At 37.1% G+C, this 13,933-nt stretch overlaps 1 protein-coding gene across 5 annotated transcripts in view; it reads left to right on the forward strand.

Annotated features, from left to right (window-relative positions):
- The window catches only part of ACTN2 (actinin alpha 2), a 69,139-nt gene that overhangs the window by 36,121 nt on the left and 19,085 nt on the right, over positions 1-13,933 (forward strand). For 3 of the 5 annotated variants that reach the window (XM_040552721.1, XM_040552722.1, XM_040552719.1), the window contains exons 7-12: positions 1,595-1,676; positions 3,773-3,858; positions 6,547-6,639; positions 7,793-8,023; positions 9,088-9,235; positions 10,859-11,009. In XM_040552721.1, the coding sequence (XP_040408655.1) occupies positions 1,595-1,676; positions 3,773-3,858; positions 6,547-6,639; positions 7,793-8,023; positions 9,088-9,235; positions 10,859-11,009 (791 nt within the window). Of the gene's footprint in view, positions 1-1,594; positions 1,677-3,772; positions 3,859-5,005; positions 5,092-6,546; positions 6,640-7,792; positions 8,024-9,087; positions 9,236-10,858; positions 11,010-13,933 lie in introns of all 5 variants that reach the window. The other 2 variants (XM_040552718.1, XM_040552720.1) reach the window with 1 other exon arrangement.

Below are 13,933 nucleotides of genomic sequence, written 5' to 3' on the forward strand. Positions count from 1 at the left end.
AGCCGTAGCAGACATTTGTAGTTACTGTGGCTTGTAGTTTTGTTTAAAAGGATGGGTGATGGGGATCTCCAGAAGATGTTGTAAATAATGCCTATTTAAATACTGATTTAAATAAAATCCTTTACCAGTGGAGCACTGTTACTTATGGGCTTAGTACCAAGCAAACAAATAGGAAGTCTGCATCACTCATTTGTAAGCAAAGGGATTTAACCAAGTCACTAGATCTTGCTTAGATTTAGTGTATTTTTCTCCCATTTAATTTAAGTAGGAGTTTTTGTGTATACATTTAGTAAATGTTGTATTACACACGGTGTAATGGTAGAAAAAATAAATTAATGGCTTTCAAGTATTGTCCACGTTTTAAGTTCCTCTTAATGTCAACGATGCACAAAACTGCTAAATGATGATAAAGTGAGAACTTAAGTTTAGAGACTTTGGATTCTATTTTAACCAAATTGTGAGGGTATTAATACTTATGATACCTTGCATATATATGCACATGGAGAACAGTCTTCTGTGAAACTTAAGCACTTGCTCTCATTCCATAGAAAGTAATCTTACTAAGTTAATTTCAAAGTAACAAAAGAAGCATGTCTGAGACAATGAGCGTGTCTGAGCATGTCTTTGTATTCAAACGGAAACCCTGGAAGTTCCCTCGAGAAAACCTGGTAACTTTTTTCAGTCCCCTCTTGCTTCTCCAAATTTTCTCTTCTACCCTGTTTTCCTAGACAGTCTCTGTACACATTGGCATTATTCATAATGGCTACCATCATTTAGCAGTTTGTGAATACTTGAAAACAAGAAGCATTAATGGCACGAACAGCCATTTCCCATAAGGTGTTTTCATTCCAAGCTGATATTAGAAGGCTGACTTAAGAGCAGCCCTAATCTGACATGCTCTTCCATTGTCAGCAACAGTTGTCTGTGGCATATGAAATGAAATATGTGCTGCTTGTCTGAATTTTGTGTACTGCTTCCTTTCTTTTTCCTTCAAAAAACAAAATCCAAAATCTCAAAATAAGAGGAAACTCCTAATTTTCAACAGCTCTAAATTTCACCAAACAGAAGTCTTACACATTTGGCCGTCCAAGTCAAAAGTGGGAGGTTTTGAGCCTTCTGGGTAACTGTTCTGTCTGGGCTTCCCTCTCCTCATGCATTCACCTGACCAACAGAGGACTTGTTAGCTCAGTGAATTCGTATCACTGTAATATAATATTTTCTAAGTATAAAAATGTGCAGGACTAACTTTGTGATGAATGATCTAGTATAGCCTACTGAATCAGTGGCCTTGACTGTATGTATTACTGCAGTACTTCATTCAGAATTAGCTTTTTATGAGTGTACACTGCATATTTTATCTATGTTCCCCTCTAGAATGTGTTTGCAGCAGAGTCCTAGTGGCTTATTGTTTTTATTTGAAAGCAGAGCACTAGGTAGACCACACATACTCCACTCTGCTATTTGAAGAACAGTAGTTGTGACTCCAGTTTATAGTTGGGAAAATCAGGGTAAGTTTTAGTGTACTTACTGTAGTAGTCTTGCTTCAAAGAAAAAAATATATCTTTGACTAGTTATATTTTCTTCTTTAATTCAGGATGACCCCATAGGAAATATCAACCTTGCCATGGAAATCGCTGAAAAACATTTGGATATCCCAAAGATGTTGGATGCAGAAGGTGAGAGTTATACTGAAGTTTGTATCACTCATCATCAGGAGACAGTAAAACTTCTGTTGTTTTGTGTCTAGCAAATTTTCAACATTCCTTCCACATGAATCATCATGGAGTAACTTCTTTCCACTTTGTTTTCAAACAATTTTTTCCTTCTTGTTTCCCATGTATTGGATAATTCCACTCTATCTTCATTCCTTATTCTTTGTTACTGTTTGTATTTGCTATAACACTTTGGACCCTAACCTTAGCACATGGCCCCAGTGTGACAACTGAAGTTCAAATAAGTGATCGGAACATAATCTTTTGCCTATAAAAACTAAGTTTAATGAAGTAAAATACATCTGTTAGCAGCTTAAAGCATCTTCACTTTTTAAAATGTTAAAATGAGAGGGCCAGAAAGAAACAGAGGTACAGTTCAAAATATTCTACTAATAACACGCCTTCTATGAAAGAGCTAGGTTAAGGGAAGCATTTTGTTTAATTATAAACCTTTTGCAGGGATCCATTTTAACAAATGATTTCACGTTTGGTTTCTCCAATAATCTTTAGAGTCTGTCCGCAAATCAGAAGGAAATATTTCTTCAAGATAACCAACCTTTTTTACTTCAGGCAAAACTGATGCCAAAGTACTGGAATTTACATACCCTAGTTCAAGGTATTCTTCTCCACGTTTACAGACTCAGTTCTGGTGGCACGATAATAGAGCAATGGTAACACAGGAACTATCCAAAGCACGCAAACTCATCTTGTCCACTTCCCTTGAGTACCCTTCTTTGGTAGGAAGGTTAGACCAATACAGGATGATTTTGAAAATCCAGGTTGTAACCTCTTAATTGAATGTTTTTCTTGGTTTCACCTTTATGTTTCAAAACTACCTGTTTCAATTTTTTCAATTGCAATTACTCTTTCAAGCACCATTTAATTATTTTACTATGAAACACTGTGCAAGGAATAAACAGACATGCTTTCTCCTCACTATTGAACATCTATCATTCTTCTTTCACTCATTTTTCTCTTCATATACCATGCAACAACCCCCCCCCCCCCGTAAGATTTCCTGCATATGCTAGCCCTCATCTTTCTATTCTTGTCTTAGCAGGAGAGGGGGAATGAAATCTTACTTCTTCTAACATACTCTGTATATTTGCCATCACTTTTTTATTCTTGTGTTTTCAGTGGAAATGCCAAGTTTTGTTCAGAACTATGTGATGGAGATTCAAAATCAGTAAATATATCGGTCCTGAAGTTAGAAAATCTCACCGTTAATATTAAAAATCGTCATCTAATTCCCAGGTCTTTTCACACCAATATCTTCCCACTCCCATGTTGGCAGGCATCTTTTCAGCTTGCACTAGTGTTATTCATCACTCAACCATGACTGCTGTGAAAACAACTTTTTCAGCTTTTGTCTGTCAAGTATTCAGAAATATCTGTTTACAACAATACACTCGCACTTCAATCATACCCTCTCTATACTTTTAATCTTTCCTAATGTAATAGGGACAAAGCTATCAGTCAACCAACTCAAACTGTTCTGTGATTTATAATATTAACAAAATGGACTGGCTCAGGGATTGCAGAACTGTTACTATCCGAATTATTCTTAGCACAAAATGTATTTCTGGACTACAGGAGTTTTACAGTTTTCCAGTATTTGTCAGTACTCTGACAATCAAAAGGACCTTCTGCAAATATAAGCAGTAAATACTCTTATTTTGTGATTGTCAGTGGCTGTGTTTAACTCTGGATTGATTGTAGTGATTTAGATGAAGTTGTTCTGGACTAACAGTAAAACTGAACCCAGTAGATCTGCCAGCCGCACCATCTGCTCTGGAAGTTTCTAGCAACCGGAACGTGGTAATACCCTTCTGTACAGTCTCCATCTTCAGATGTTTTACCATTGTGGGAGACTATTATCTTCTCAATTTTTGATTCCTAAAGCTTATGTATCTTTGCACTGATATCAGTAAACTGATGCAAACTGAATGGTGGTATATTTATTTTTAATCCTTGCAGCACTGAGGTGACATCATCAGCATAATCTGATGGAAGTACCTTATGAGAATTGTTGAGCAGTAAACCCTCTTCTCTCTACACAGATGTAGTAAACACTACCAGACCTGATGAAAGAACCATTATGACTTATGTTTCCTGTTACTACCATGCATTTGCTGGTGCTCAGAAGGTGAGGTTGTAGATGGATCAGATCTCACCCTTCACCTTCTGTGTTGTTGTTTCTTTCAGAAGTTTTTCCTCTTCTGATCTTTTCCTCACTAGTTACTAGAACAGCATCTTAGAGCTGAGCTCATTTCCTGTAGCCTGATTTTCTCTTTGAGGCACTGTCTCTGTAGAGCCAGTAGTAGTAGTCTATCCACTTGTTTTGTAGAAACAAAACTTCCTATCTCATTTCTGTGTGTTTACTAATAATATCCAGTAGGTTTTTGACAACTGGTTACTGATCTTGGTAGGACATTGTTGAATGTCCTTTGATTGAACTTCTGTGCATTGATTAGAAGCACCTTTAAAAATGCAAGGTGAAACGTAGCTCACAGTGAAAAAGCAATTTCAATAGCAGAATATCATCTTTTTCTCCCTGCTGGATATTATTCCTGTTACAGATGTCAAAATCGTCAAAACAGATGCTCAGAAAATGAATCCTTCTCTTATGCTTTCAGGATTGTTTTTTAAAATGTTAAATGCTTACTGGTAAGTACAATCAGTGACATAAAACATTGCTACTGTGCAAAGTAGGAAAACATACAGACATCTCAGAAGAGCTCTGGAATCATGTTCTAATGAAAAGAAGCAGTAGTAGAAAAAGCAAGGCAGTTCATAGACATGGACATACTTTAGGCATCAGTAATATAAAGAGTATTGATATATAATGTTAAAGTTGAAAATTGATACACGTGCAGCTTCCAGAGAATCTCCCCAGATCAAAATCTAGCCTGCCTTTCCTGTGTGTTAATAAAAAAAATGAATTCTAAATCATCAGAGATGTGCATGCTAGTTCTTATATAGATAGTCTGTTTAAAATTAAGGTAATTCTCTGCATGACAGTGCAAGATCAGACTTATTAAAAAAATTTCACATCTTTATAAGAGCTTATGTTGAATTTCTAGTGTATGGATTTTTTTTTCTGTCAGCACCCATCAATCTAACACTATTTATTTCAGCTTTGTATAGTTCCTAGAGTACAGAGACAAGAAAACATGAACAAGAAAACGATCGCAGTGACAACTATGTTGTGCTTTTATTTATTTATCCTGTTTTCTACTCCTCGTATCTCTTTTTTTTTTTTTTTTTATTTTCATTTCTCCCCGACCTTGTAGATATTGTGAACACTCCCAAACCTGATGAGAGAGCTATCATGACATATGTGTCCTGCTTCTACCATGCTTTTGCTGGAGCAGAGCAGGTATTAATCAACTGTCCCTTCAGGTTGCTGTGTTTTTGATTGTTTCACATTTCTGCTAGTTTATATTACAAAACAAACAAACACTAATTTAGTACTTTGCTGTTTTAATTAACAATTGCAAGTATTACTTGAGTACTAATACTTATTTTTAATCAACCCTTGAACCTATTTTAGTTAAATGTTGTGTAGCAAGTTGAACTTGTTTATTCTAATAGGATTTCATGATTCTAAGGTTGGGTGTCTATTTGGTGATTGTAAAGACTATTTCAGAAAAATTGTATTTGAAGATACTGTGAAAAGGAATTGTTTGTTGCTACACCTACACCTTACGCTTTTGCTGCATAAAAGAATGACTGACTTTTGGAGATGGAGGCTATTCTAGGCTTACTAATGCTGATTGGTAATTTAGGGCTGGATTTTCAAAGTTGCTTAAAGATGTAGAGAGGCACAGAAGTCATCCAAAGTAGTATTTGCACCTGGCTCCCACTGAAGCCAGCAGAATTATTTGTGGATCAAAGTATTAGTATAAGAGGCAAGAACATCAGCAGGAGATCTGCCACACAGGATGGTATTCTCACAAACAAGGCACTTTCTACTGCTTTGCTTCTTACATTTCTAGCCTCCAAATGGACACAACCCAACTTTTGTGGAGAAGAAAAAATGCCTTAAAGTAGTTGATTTTTCCTTCATCCTCAGAATTCAATTTTCCTTCCCATCTAGTAGGCCCCATACACCTTATCACAACACAGCTATGCTGTTGCGCACTCTTCCTTCTGGGTGTGCAAGTTTTGCTATTTATGCAAAAGAAGGGAGTTCCAAATACTATTTGTAACATGAGTTTTTAGTTGACTGGATGTATTTCAGACTCACATTTGTAGGGAAATATAAATCTATCATGTCAAACTATTAATATCAATTTTAAATATGCAGAGCTACAGTTGCCTTCACAAATAAATTTGGCAGGATCCAAGAAAAGATTTGCTATGAGAGGCTAAGCTGTATATATTTTCAAGAATGTATGTGCATGTGATGTGCAGATACAGAGTGGTCTAGGACTCCTGAATCACTGAGTATCTTTACAGTGTGGCTAACAAACCTAATACCTTTTTAGTGTGATTAAAAAAACTAATCTAATAAGGTAACTTTAAGAATGGTCTAAATTGCTTTTGAAAATAAAAGATTTATTAGACAACTATAATGGCATTGTGAAATTACCCCTAGTAAGGTTTAATTGTTTGACAAAGTGACTTCTGTGCCAATCTATGCCTCATTGAGGCCATTGGAATCTGTGAGAACAGGAGGGTAAAGGTATATCTGAGTAACCTAGGAGCACAAATCAACACCTATAAAACAATGTGACTTTTATTTGCAGCAGACGCGTTCTTTCTTTCTCCAAACTTGTACCTTTCTCAGAATGTTTATGAGTACATCCTGTTTATTTGCTCTGTTTTATAGGCTGAGACTGCAGCAAACCGGATCTGTAAGGTGCTTGCTGTGAATCAAGAAAATGAGAGGTTGATGGAAGAGTATGAGAGACTAGCAAGTGAGGTAAAGACAGCTTTGTCTATAACTTGGTGATAATTTTGTTCGTGAAATACTGAAAGCTGTAAGATTCATGCACTGTCTGCAAGACTGAAGTGAAAATACCATGAGGATGAATCTCACAGTGGTAGTGCACAATGCCCAGTTGCCCAAGGTGCAAGGTTCAGGTGACTCCTTTGCCACAGACTTCCTGTATAACCTCTAGCAAGTCATTCAGTCTTGTTAATATTAGGAGGTGTTCTGAGGACTTTCATCAGTCTGCCTTAGAACTAGGCTTGCTGTCTCTGTATTCTCCAAGGGTAGCTCATCCTTGACCACATATAGAAAACACAGGATCCTCTTATTCCAAACATGCCCGCTGAATGTGTGCGGAAAACTGTGTCTGGACAGGGTGTCTCAGGGTGTTCACAAAGTACCTGTGAACACAGGCAGCAGATTAATGAAGAAAGGGGCACACTGCTTGCATTGTTCCTCATCATTACCAGAAAATTGTTGTTTTTTCAAAACATAGGTGATATGACTTTGCTTCACAAAGTATACTGCAGACTTTCTGAATCAGGTCTTCCTTATCTTTTCTTGGTATATGGCGAATTTGTTGAGTCAGAACTGCAGATATCTAATGTGCAAGTGAGAGCCTCTTTGTCTTTATAATGCACAACCTGCAAAACATACTGAGATCATAGACACAAAGACCGTAGTGCTGGATTGGTACTAACGGAATTCCTTGTAAAGATTTTTATATGACCTGAGTTGCTTGACTGCTGTCCATGCTGATCTCCATTCTCAACTGTGACTACTTGAGACATCAAGACTAATTAATACTTTCTGAAAGTGGCCAGGGATATTGGGTAACTTGGGTCTTAATTAGCTAGAGTCATCTTACATGCATGTTCATCTTTGTGAAAATCAGGGCATTTCCAGGAATATTTATAATATCTGAGAAAATTAGGTTTGGAGTTTGTTTTGTTTTTAAGAAGTTATCTCACATTATTGTTCAGTTTTGCAATCTTGTGATTACTTGCCATTAAGGCACTGATACCAACTGAAGCCAATACTAATAAGATGGAGCAAACACAATTGGGATTTGTGCATTCAATGTTAGCTTGTTTTGGTTGCTCTTCCATTACCTTTATTTCAATTGTTTGTGTTGGTTTGAAAGCTTTTAGAATGGATTCGCCGGACAATTCCTTGGCTGGAAAACAGGACCCCAGAAAAAACAATGCAGGCAATGCAGAAGAAACTAGAGGATTTCCGGGACTACCGCCGCAAACACAAACCTCCCAAAGTCCAAGAGAAATGTCAACTGGAGATCAACTTCAACACCCTGCAGACAAAATTGAGAATCAGCAATCGACCAGCTTTCATGCCATCAGAGGGAAAAATGGTTTCAGTAAGTAAAAGAGGCATTAATATTCCATTCTCCTTTTTATCAATATTCTCACAAAAATTTCAATATGAAGGTTGAATTACTATTTTAAGTCATCCTCAGAAACTTCAATTCGTTGCACTTTCTCAATATCAAACCACTCTTTAACACATTCCCTTTCATTCTGAAATTGTCCTTTCCCTTAAGCATGCTCCTCCTCACTCTTTGAATTGTCTTGAGACAAGGAACAATACAGAGCTTTCTTTGTTTACTTAAACAAAACTAACACTGGTTTCACAGATATTTTTCTTATCAGACTTATAGAAACAGCCGTGGCTCAATAAACATTTCATTTTTTTCTACTTTTTAAATTTGATTTTATATTTTTCTAATGTCTGTGAAGACAAGAATAGTCTGACTGTGGGTCAGAATTTTTCCTGTGGAATACAGTAAACCTGTTCATGTACTGTGTTCTAACACTGTGTTTTGGTTGGTCAGATTCGATAAACAGATGGTTGTATGACCTGCAAAGGGTGACTGCCATTGTCCACACCCCTTACTCAGAAAATAAGGGGCCTGTCACTTCAGTTTCCTACTCATGCCATTGGGTTTCTAAGAAAGCTCACAAAACTTTGTGCAACACAGAAGGTGAAATGAATTTGTATTCCAGATAAAATATGCATCAAATCCTCATGATACTAAATGTATTGCTATTGTCATCTTCTAAGAGCAAAGCATGTTTATTTTGATAGCAGATTAGGTACCTCAGAAAAGAACAAGTACTTTGTAAAATTGGAGGTAAAGGCAATGTGTCATGAAGACACTGAACAGTTACACTTGAAAGCCATTTGTATAGAGGGTCCTTCCATGAACCTATTTGACCAGGATGCTTTGTGAGGAGCAGTTGTTTGGAAAACCTGATTTCCAGAGCCGCCTGACAACTAATATTTTCTATGATTCTGTGATTCGGCAAAATCTGGCCATAGAAACTTCTCTTTTTGGAGCAAAATTGTGAATCAGAAATCTGGAAATTTGTTTAAAAATGGAGAATAGTTTCATTCCATCTCTCCCATGTATTCTCTGTACAGGATATTGCCGGCGCTTGGCAGAGACTTGAACAAGCTGAGAAAGGCTATGAAGAGTGGCTGCTGAATGAAATACGAAGACTGGAAAGACTTGAACACTTGGCTGAGAAATTTAGACAGAAGGCTTCCACTCATGAACAATGGGCATATGGTGAGCAGATATGGCTTTTAACATTTTTAATATTTTAATGTTCAAGATTGAACTGCCAATGCTAGATATTTGTCAGCTAAAAACTGGCGTAAGTTTTTATGTTTTAAGTTTTTTATAAGTTTTAGTTTAGAAAACTAAAATAATAACAGATAAAATTGCAGGTTCTGTTACATTCAGTCATGGTCCTAATTTGTAGGCATGTTGCTAATGAAATGTGAGTATAAAAATCATGTTATATTCCACCAAGGTAATCAGTCAAACTTAATAAAAATATCCAGAGTTGAATCAAGGCCATGACTGTTAATGCATTCCTACGTATTTGTGCACCAGTGATCCAGTCAGGAGTGCAGTGAGGACAGAAATTCAGTTTTCCAGTTTAAACTCAAAAATAAATTGGTATCTATGGATTGTTAAATGTGAAATTATTAAGAGAGTTGTTATGAGTTGGTTATCATTTGGCCATCATGATGGTTTTGAATATCCCACATGAACTACATGATAATGGACTCATTTTTGCTTTGCTCCACACCCCAGATTATACCCTGTTTATAGTTCCGTTTTTTAACGGTAGCCTAATTTTACGTGTAGTTGTAACAGCTATAGGACCATCTATTTTGCAACACCAGTGTAAAGTTTTGTGAAGACCAATACAAGTAGATATACTCTACCATCCTGTTTTGTCCTGTCAAACAGTTTTCCTGCTTCTGGCATGCTTCTGACTTTTTCCAGCTAGAATCTTTTCACACTGTGAAAGTGTTCAGCACTGTGAAATCCAACAACACAGTTGCTGGAAGCATACACAACAGTATCTGCTACCAAGCAGATACTAGAAAGGAAACTACAGTGTTTGTCAGCCCTGAGAGCCTATTTTCTGATCATCTACTCCTCATGGTGACATGTCATGGTTGTTATACAGGGAAAAATTCACATAAGCTGGTACATAGCATGTGAAACAGTAGCTTCTTGTGGCTCTAGAATCTGCAGAGCTGTGTAATGTTGTGTGGTGAGCTGCAATTGTAGAGGTTGTATAGATTCAGTTGTCCAATCCAGGAGCTACTGAAGAACAGTAATTCATTTTTTCTAGCTTTTTGTAACTAGGCTGGCATTTTCCATTTAAAATTCTATAGTTGATTCGAAAGACAGCCACACATCTTAATTTTGGTGGGAAGGTGCTGAAATGAATAATGAATTGAAAGCAGAACACAAAAAAGAATAACACTTCATTGGTTAAGAGTGAAGCTGAACATAGCAGTGTGATTTTTGGTTTCGTAGGTCAGTAATACACTTCAAAAGACTTATCAAAATAGTTTAGAGCCCTGTTTTTTTGCTAATATACCATTTTATGCCAGTTTCTCGAGTAGTGTAATACTAACTATTTTAGATAAGCATAATCATCCTGTGCAAGAATCAAGGAATTAGTGAGAGATCTTTAAAAATATTAATTCCTAATTAACAGCGTTCTGCTGAAGAGTTGCCACTCATTTCTGTTGGGCTGGGATTTCATCTTATACGTGTGATTTTGATGATCCTCAGTGAAAAAAGTTGACTAAATTTGCAATTGTTCTAACCAATAAATTCTTTAAAAAAAAAAAAAAAGACTAATATTTTAATTTTCTCTTTCAGGCAAAGAGCAGATCTTACTTCAGAAGGATTATGAATCTGCTTCTCTGACAGAAGTCCGTGCCATGTTAAGGAAACATGAAGCTTTTGAGAGTGATTTGGCTGCTCACCAGGACAGGGTGGAACAGATCGCTGCCATTGCCCAGGAGCTGAAGTATGTTCCATTTAAAGGCTTGCAGCTGCTGACATTTAACTTTGCGATAAACTCTTTCCAATGAATTTGATAGTGTCATAGGTACCAACGTAAGAATACCAGAGATAGCTTCATAAGTATATTATCTGTGCTGGTCCCTGAGACCTTTCCCTCATCTCTCCCCTACCCCCAACCAAATATAGATATTCAACTGACCAAAGTATTTGAAAACAGTCATTTTCAAATTGACTTAACGGTAATTTTTTAGCATTAGCTCTACTGATGAGTCCATTGTGTGTTGATGGGAATGCTGGAGGTGTCTATTTTGCAGTTCATATGGTTTGCTGAGAGGTACTGGTTATGAGTTTTTTTAGCTTAGAAAATAATTTCATTTTACCTAAATTACAGATCAGGCATCTTCACTTTGAGATCTGATATTTTCCCACAGGTATATCAGTCCTTTAAAAAGGCTTCACATCCCTAAATTATCTTTTCTATAGCAGTAGTGGGTCATGCACTGAGTTTTCTGAAGATTCATTGTCTCTAGTATACTCCAGGGTCATACAAGCAACCAAGCACACAACCTCTTCTGTACAAGTGCAGTTTTCACCCACAGTTCCAGCAGCTTAGCTACAGGACCAATACTTGTGCACTCAGTATACTATGCCCCAAGAAAACATAAAGCTGAGAACAACACATTTAATTATGTCTGTATTGTTGACTTCAGCTAGGTAGGTCAGGGGCCTGCCTGACAGACACCTGCCTGTCAGCCCCTGCCTGACAGACACCCTTATGGCAACAGAAGTCTTGAGTGTTGGTGTACTTACTCTGGCTAGACTCCATCTTTACTGGTAGAGTTTGCTTTTCTTTGTGGGAAGGCTGTTAATTCACCTAAGTGAAGCAGTTTTGTCAGCAAAGATCTGCCCATACTGACAGTACTGTAGTGTTATATACAGATGTCCCTGTTCTGGTAAAGTCATTTTGGTGTATACACCAACATGTGTACATTTGATTTTTATAATCTTACACAGTTAATTGCAGTGGTTTTGTACTGTAGAACAGTGGCACTACTCCTGATCTCAGCATTTGGCACATAATTAAATTCATTGCTCACCCACAGTATAAATCTGCAAAGCCAACGGGAACAAATGTGTGTTAGCTGTTGAAAGAGGAGCCAGCATAAAAATTCCCAGATTCCTGCTCTTGGCTTCAAGCCTCCAAGTTTCAGTTTCTCGACTTCTTGAACAGGCAAAACAGCTACTACTCAAAAAGCAAGTGTTAAAAACATGTCCTCTTTTTACTTTGTAAAGGACCATAACTCATAAACAGCTCCACATTCATTAACAATTAAAAAATCAAAGTGCTATCTAAAAATGTAGTTCATACCTGGTAGCAGCAGCACTTTCACTAACTGTATAATTAAAATGGATTTAGAGAAAAAAAGCTATTTTTCAAGATTGTTTAAGGGAGGAAAAGTAAGTACAGGGGGTAGAGGAAATGCTGTCTTTTAGTTAGTATGAAAGAAGTCTGAAAAACGCAGAGGATGCTGATTTCACTGAGTATGTCAGTTTATGAAACACCTTCTGACACGCCCTGATCTCTGTTGTAGTTATTTGTTCTTTCTATACTACAGAATGTAATGTCCTTCTGCACTGGAGAAATGCCTAATCATTGTTAATTCAGCATCAACTTTGCAAGTGATAAGAAACCTTGGGAATGTAGTATACATAGCACAGCATCTGCTTACTAGCATTTTGAACCCTGTGTCCTTTACCTCTGTTGAGGCCAGTGAACACTGTATCCTGTCTATTTTAGGGTTGTCTCTTCTCAGTTGTTTCAGTAATTTGCTGTGTGAAGTTAAACAAGATATTTGTGGCCTGGGCTGCAAAGGTGCTGAAAACCCATTGCTTTTAGAGATGCTCTACTTCGAATTCTCCTGTTATCTGTACAATGGGGCTATCAGTGCCTGGTTTTTCACGGAAGCTCAGTAAGTCTTAGTGCCCCTGGAGAGCAGTGCATGAAAGGTTATAAATGTCACATTTTATTATTAGCTGCAAGCAAATGGGAAGCTTCTGTTTAAATGTTGATTTTAAGTATTTATCCGTCGTTCTTCAAACAGACATTGAAATGAAGGAGCAAAACACTTATTTCTTTCTCCAGACATATTTTTTCATTGAAAGATTAAGCAGTGTTTGAATGCTAAGAAACATTCATTGGCTCATGATCCAAAGCTTATTGAAGTCAATGTGGTATCTTTTTATCTTTTTTTTTTTGTTGTTCACTGGATCCACTGATGAGGAATCCTCATCATCCGTGTCTAAATTCCAAGTCAATACACCTCCATGTTTTGTTTTAGACATCTCTTGGCTGCCTAACATTGCTATTTCCAAGTAGAACAATTGCTGTGTGACCTTGAACTGTACCAGTTACAGTTTCCTGTCCGGTATTTTCTGTGGCAGCAACAAAGTCCACCATGAGCTAAAGTTGCTAAAAGATTGTTGATTGGTGTGATAAAGCATTTACGTGTGTACAAGCAGGAGATTGCAGCCAGGAAGCTGCTGCAGGACTGTTGTATTCCAGACTGTATAGATGTGGAAATCCCTGGCTGTGAAGCATGACGAGACTTGGTTGGCACTAAATACGAAACTGGAAAAAGAGTCAGGGATTTCTAAAATGGGATTTCCCATTTATGACATAGCGAATGCTAAATAGAACTGGAGTAAGCTATAATATGAAGTGCTGAATTCACTTATGGTCTTGTGTGCTCATTTCAACATTTTCAATCATCAAGATAAAATTTTTGGAATGTAGTTTCTTGCATATCCAGGACTTCTAGTATAGCCACTTATTTTCAGCCAAGAAGACCACTGTCTGTAGTGCATACTGATTTGGAGTGTCTTTTTGCTTCTGGAAACCTGGGCTCAAATTATGCTTACGTGCATGAT

Source organism: Cygnus olor, chromosome 3, assembly GCF_009769625.2.
Source record: "Cygnus olor isolate bCygOlo1 chromosome 3, bCygOlo1.pri.v2, whole genome shotgun sequence".
NCBI classification, from domain to species: domain Eukaryota; kingdom Metazoa; phylum Chordata; class Aves; order Anseriformes; family Anatidae; genus Cygnus; species Cygnus olor.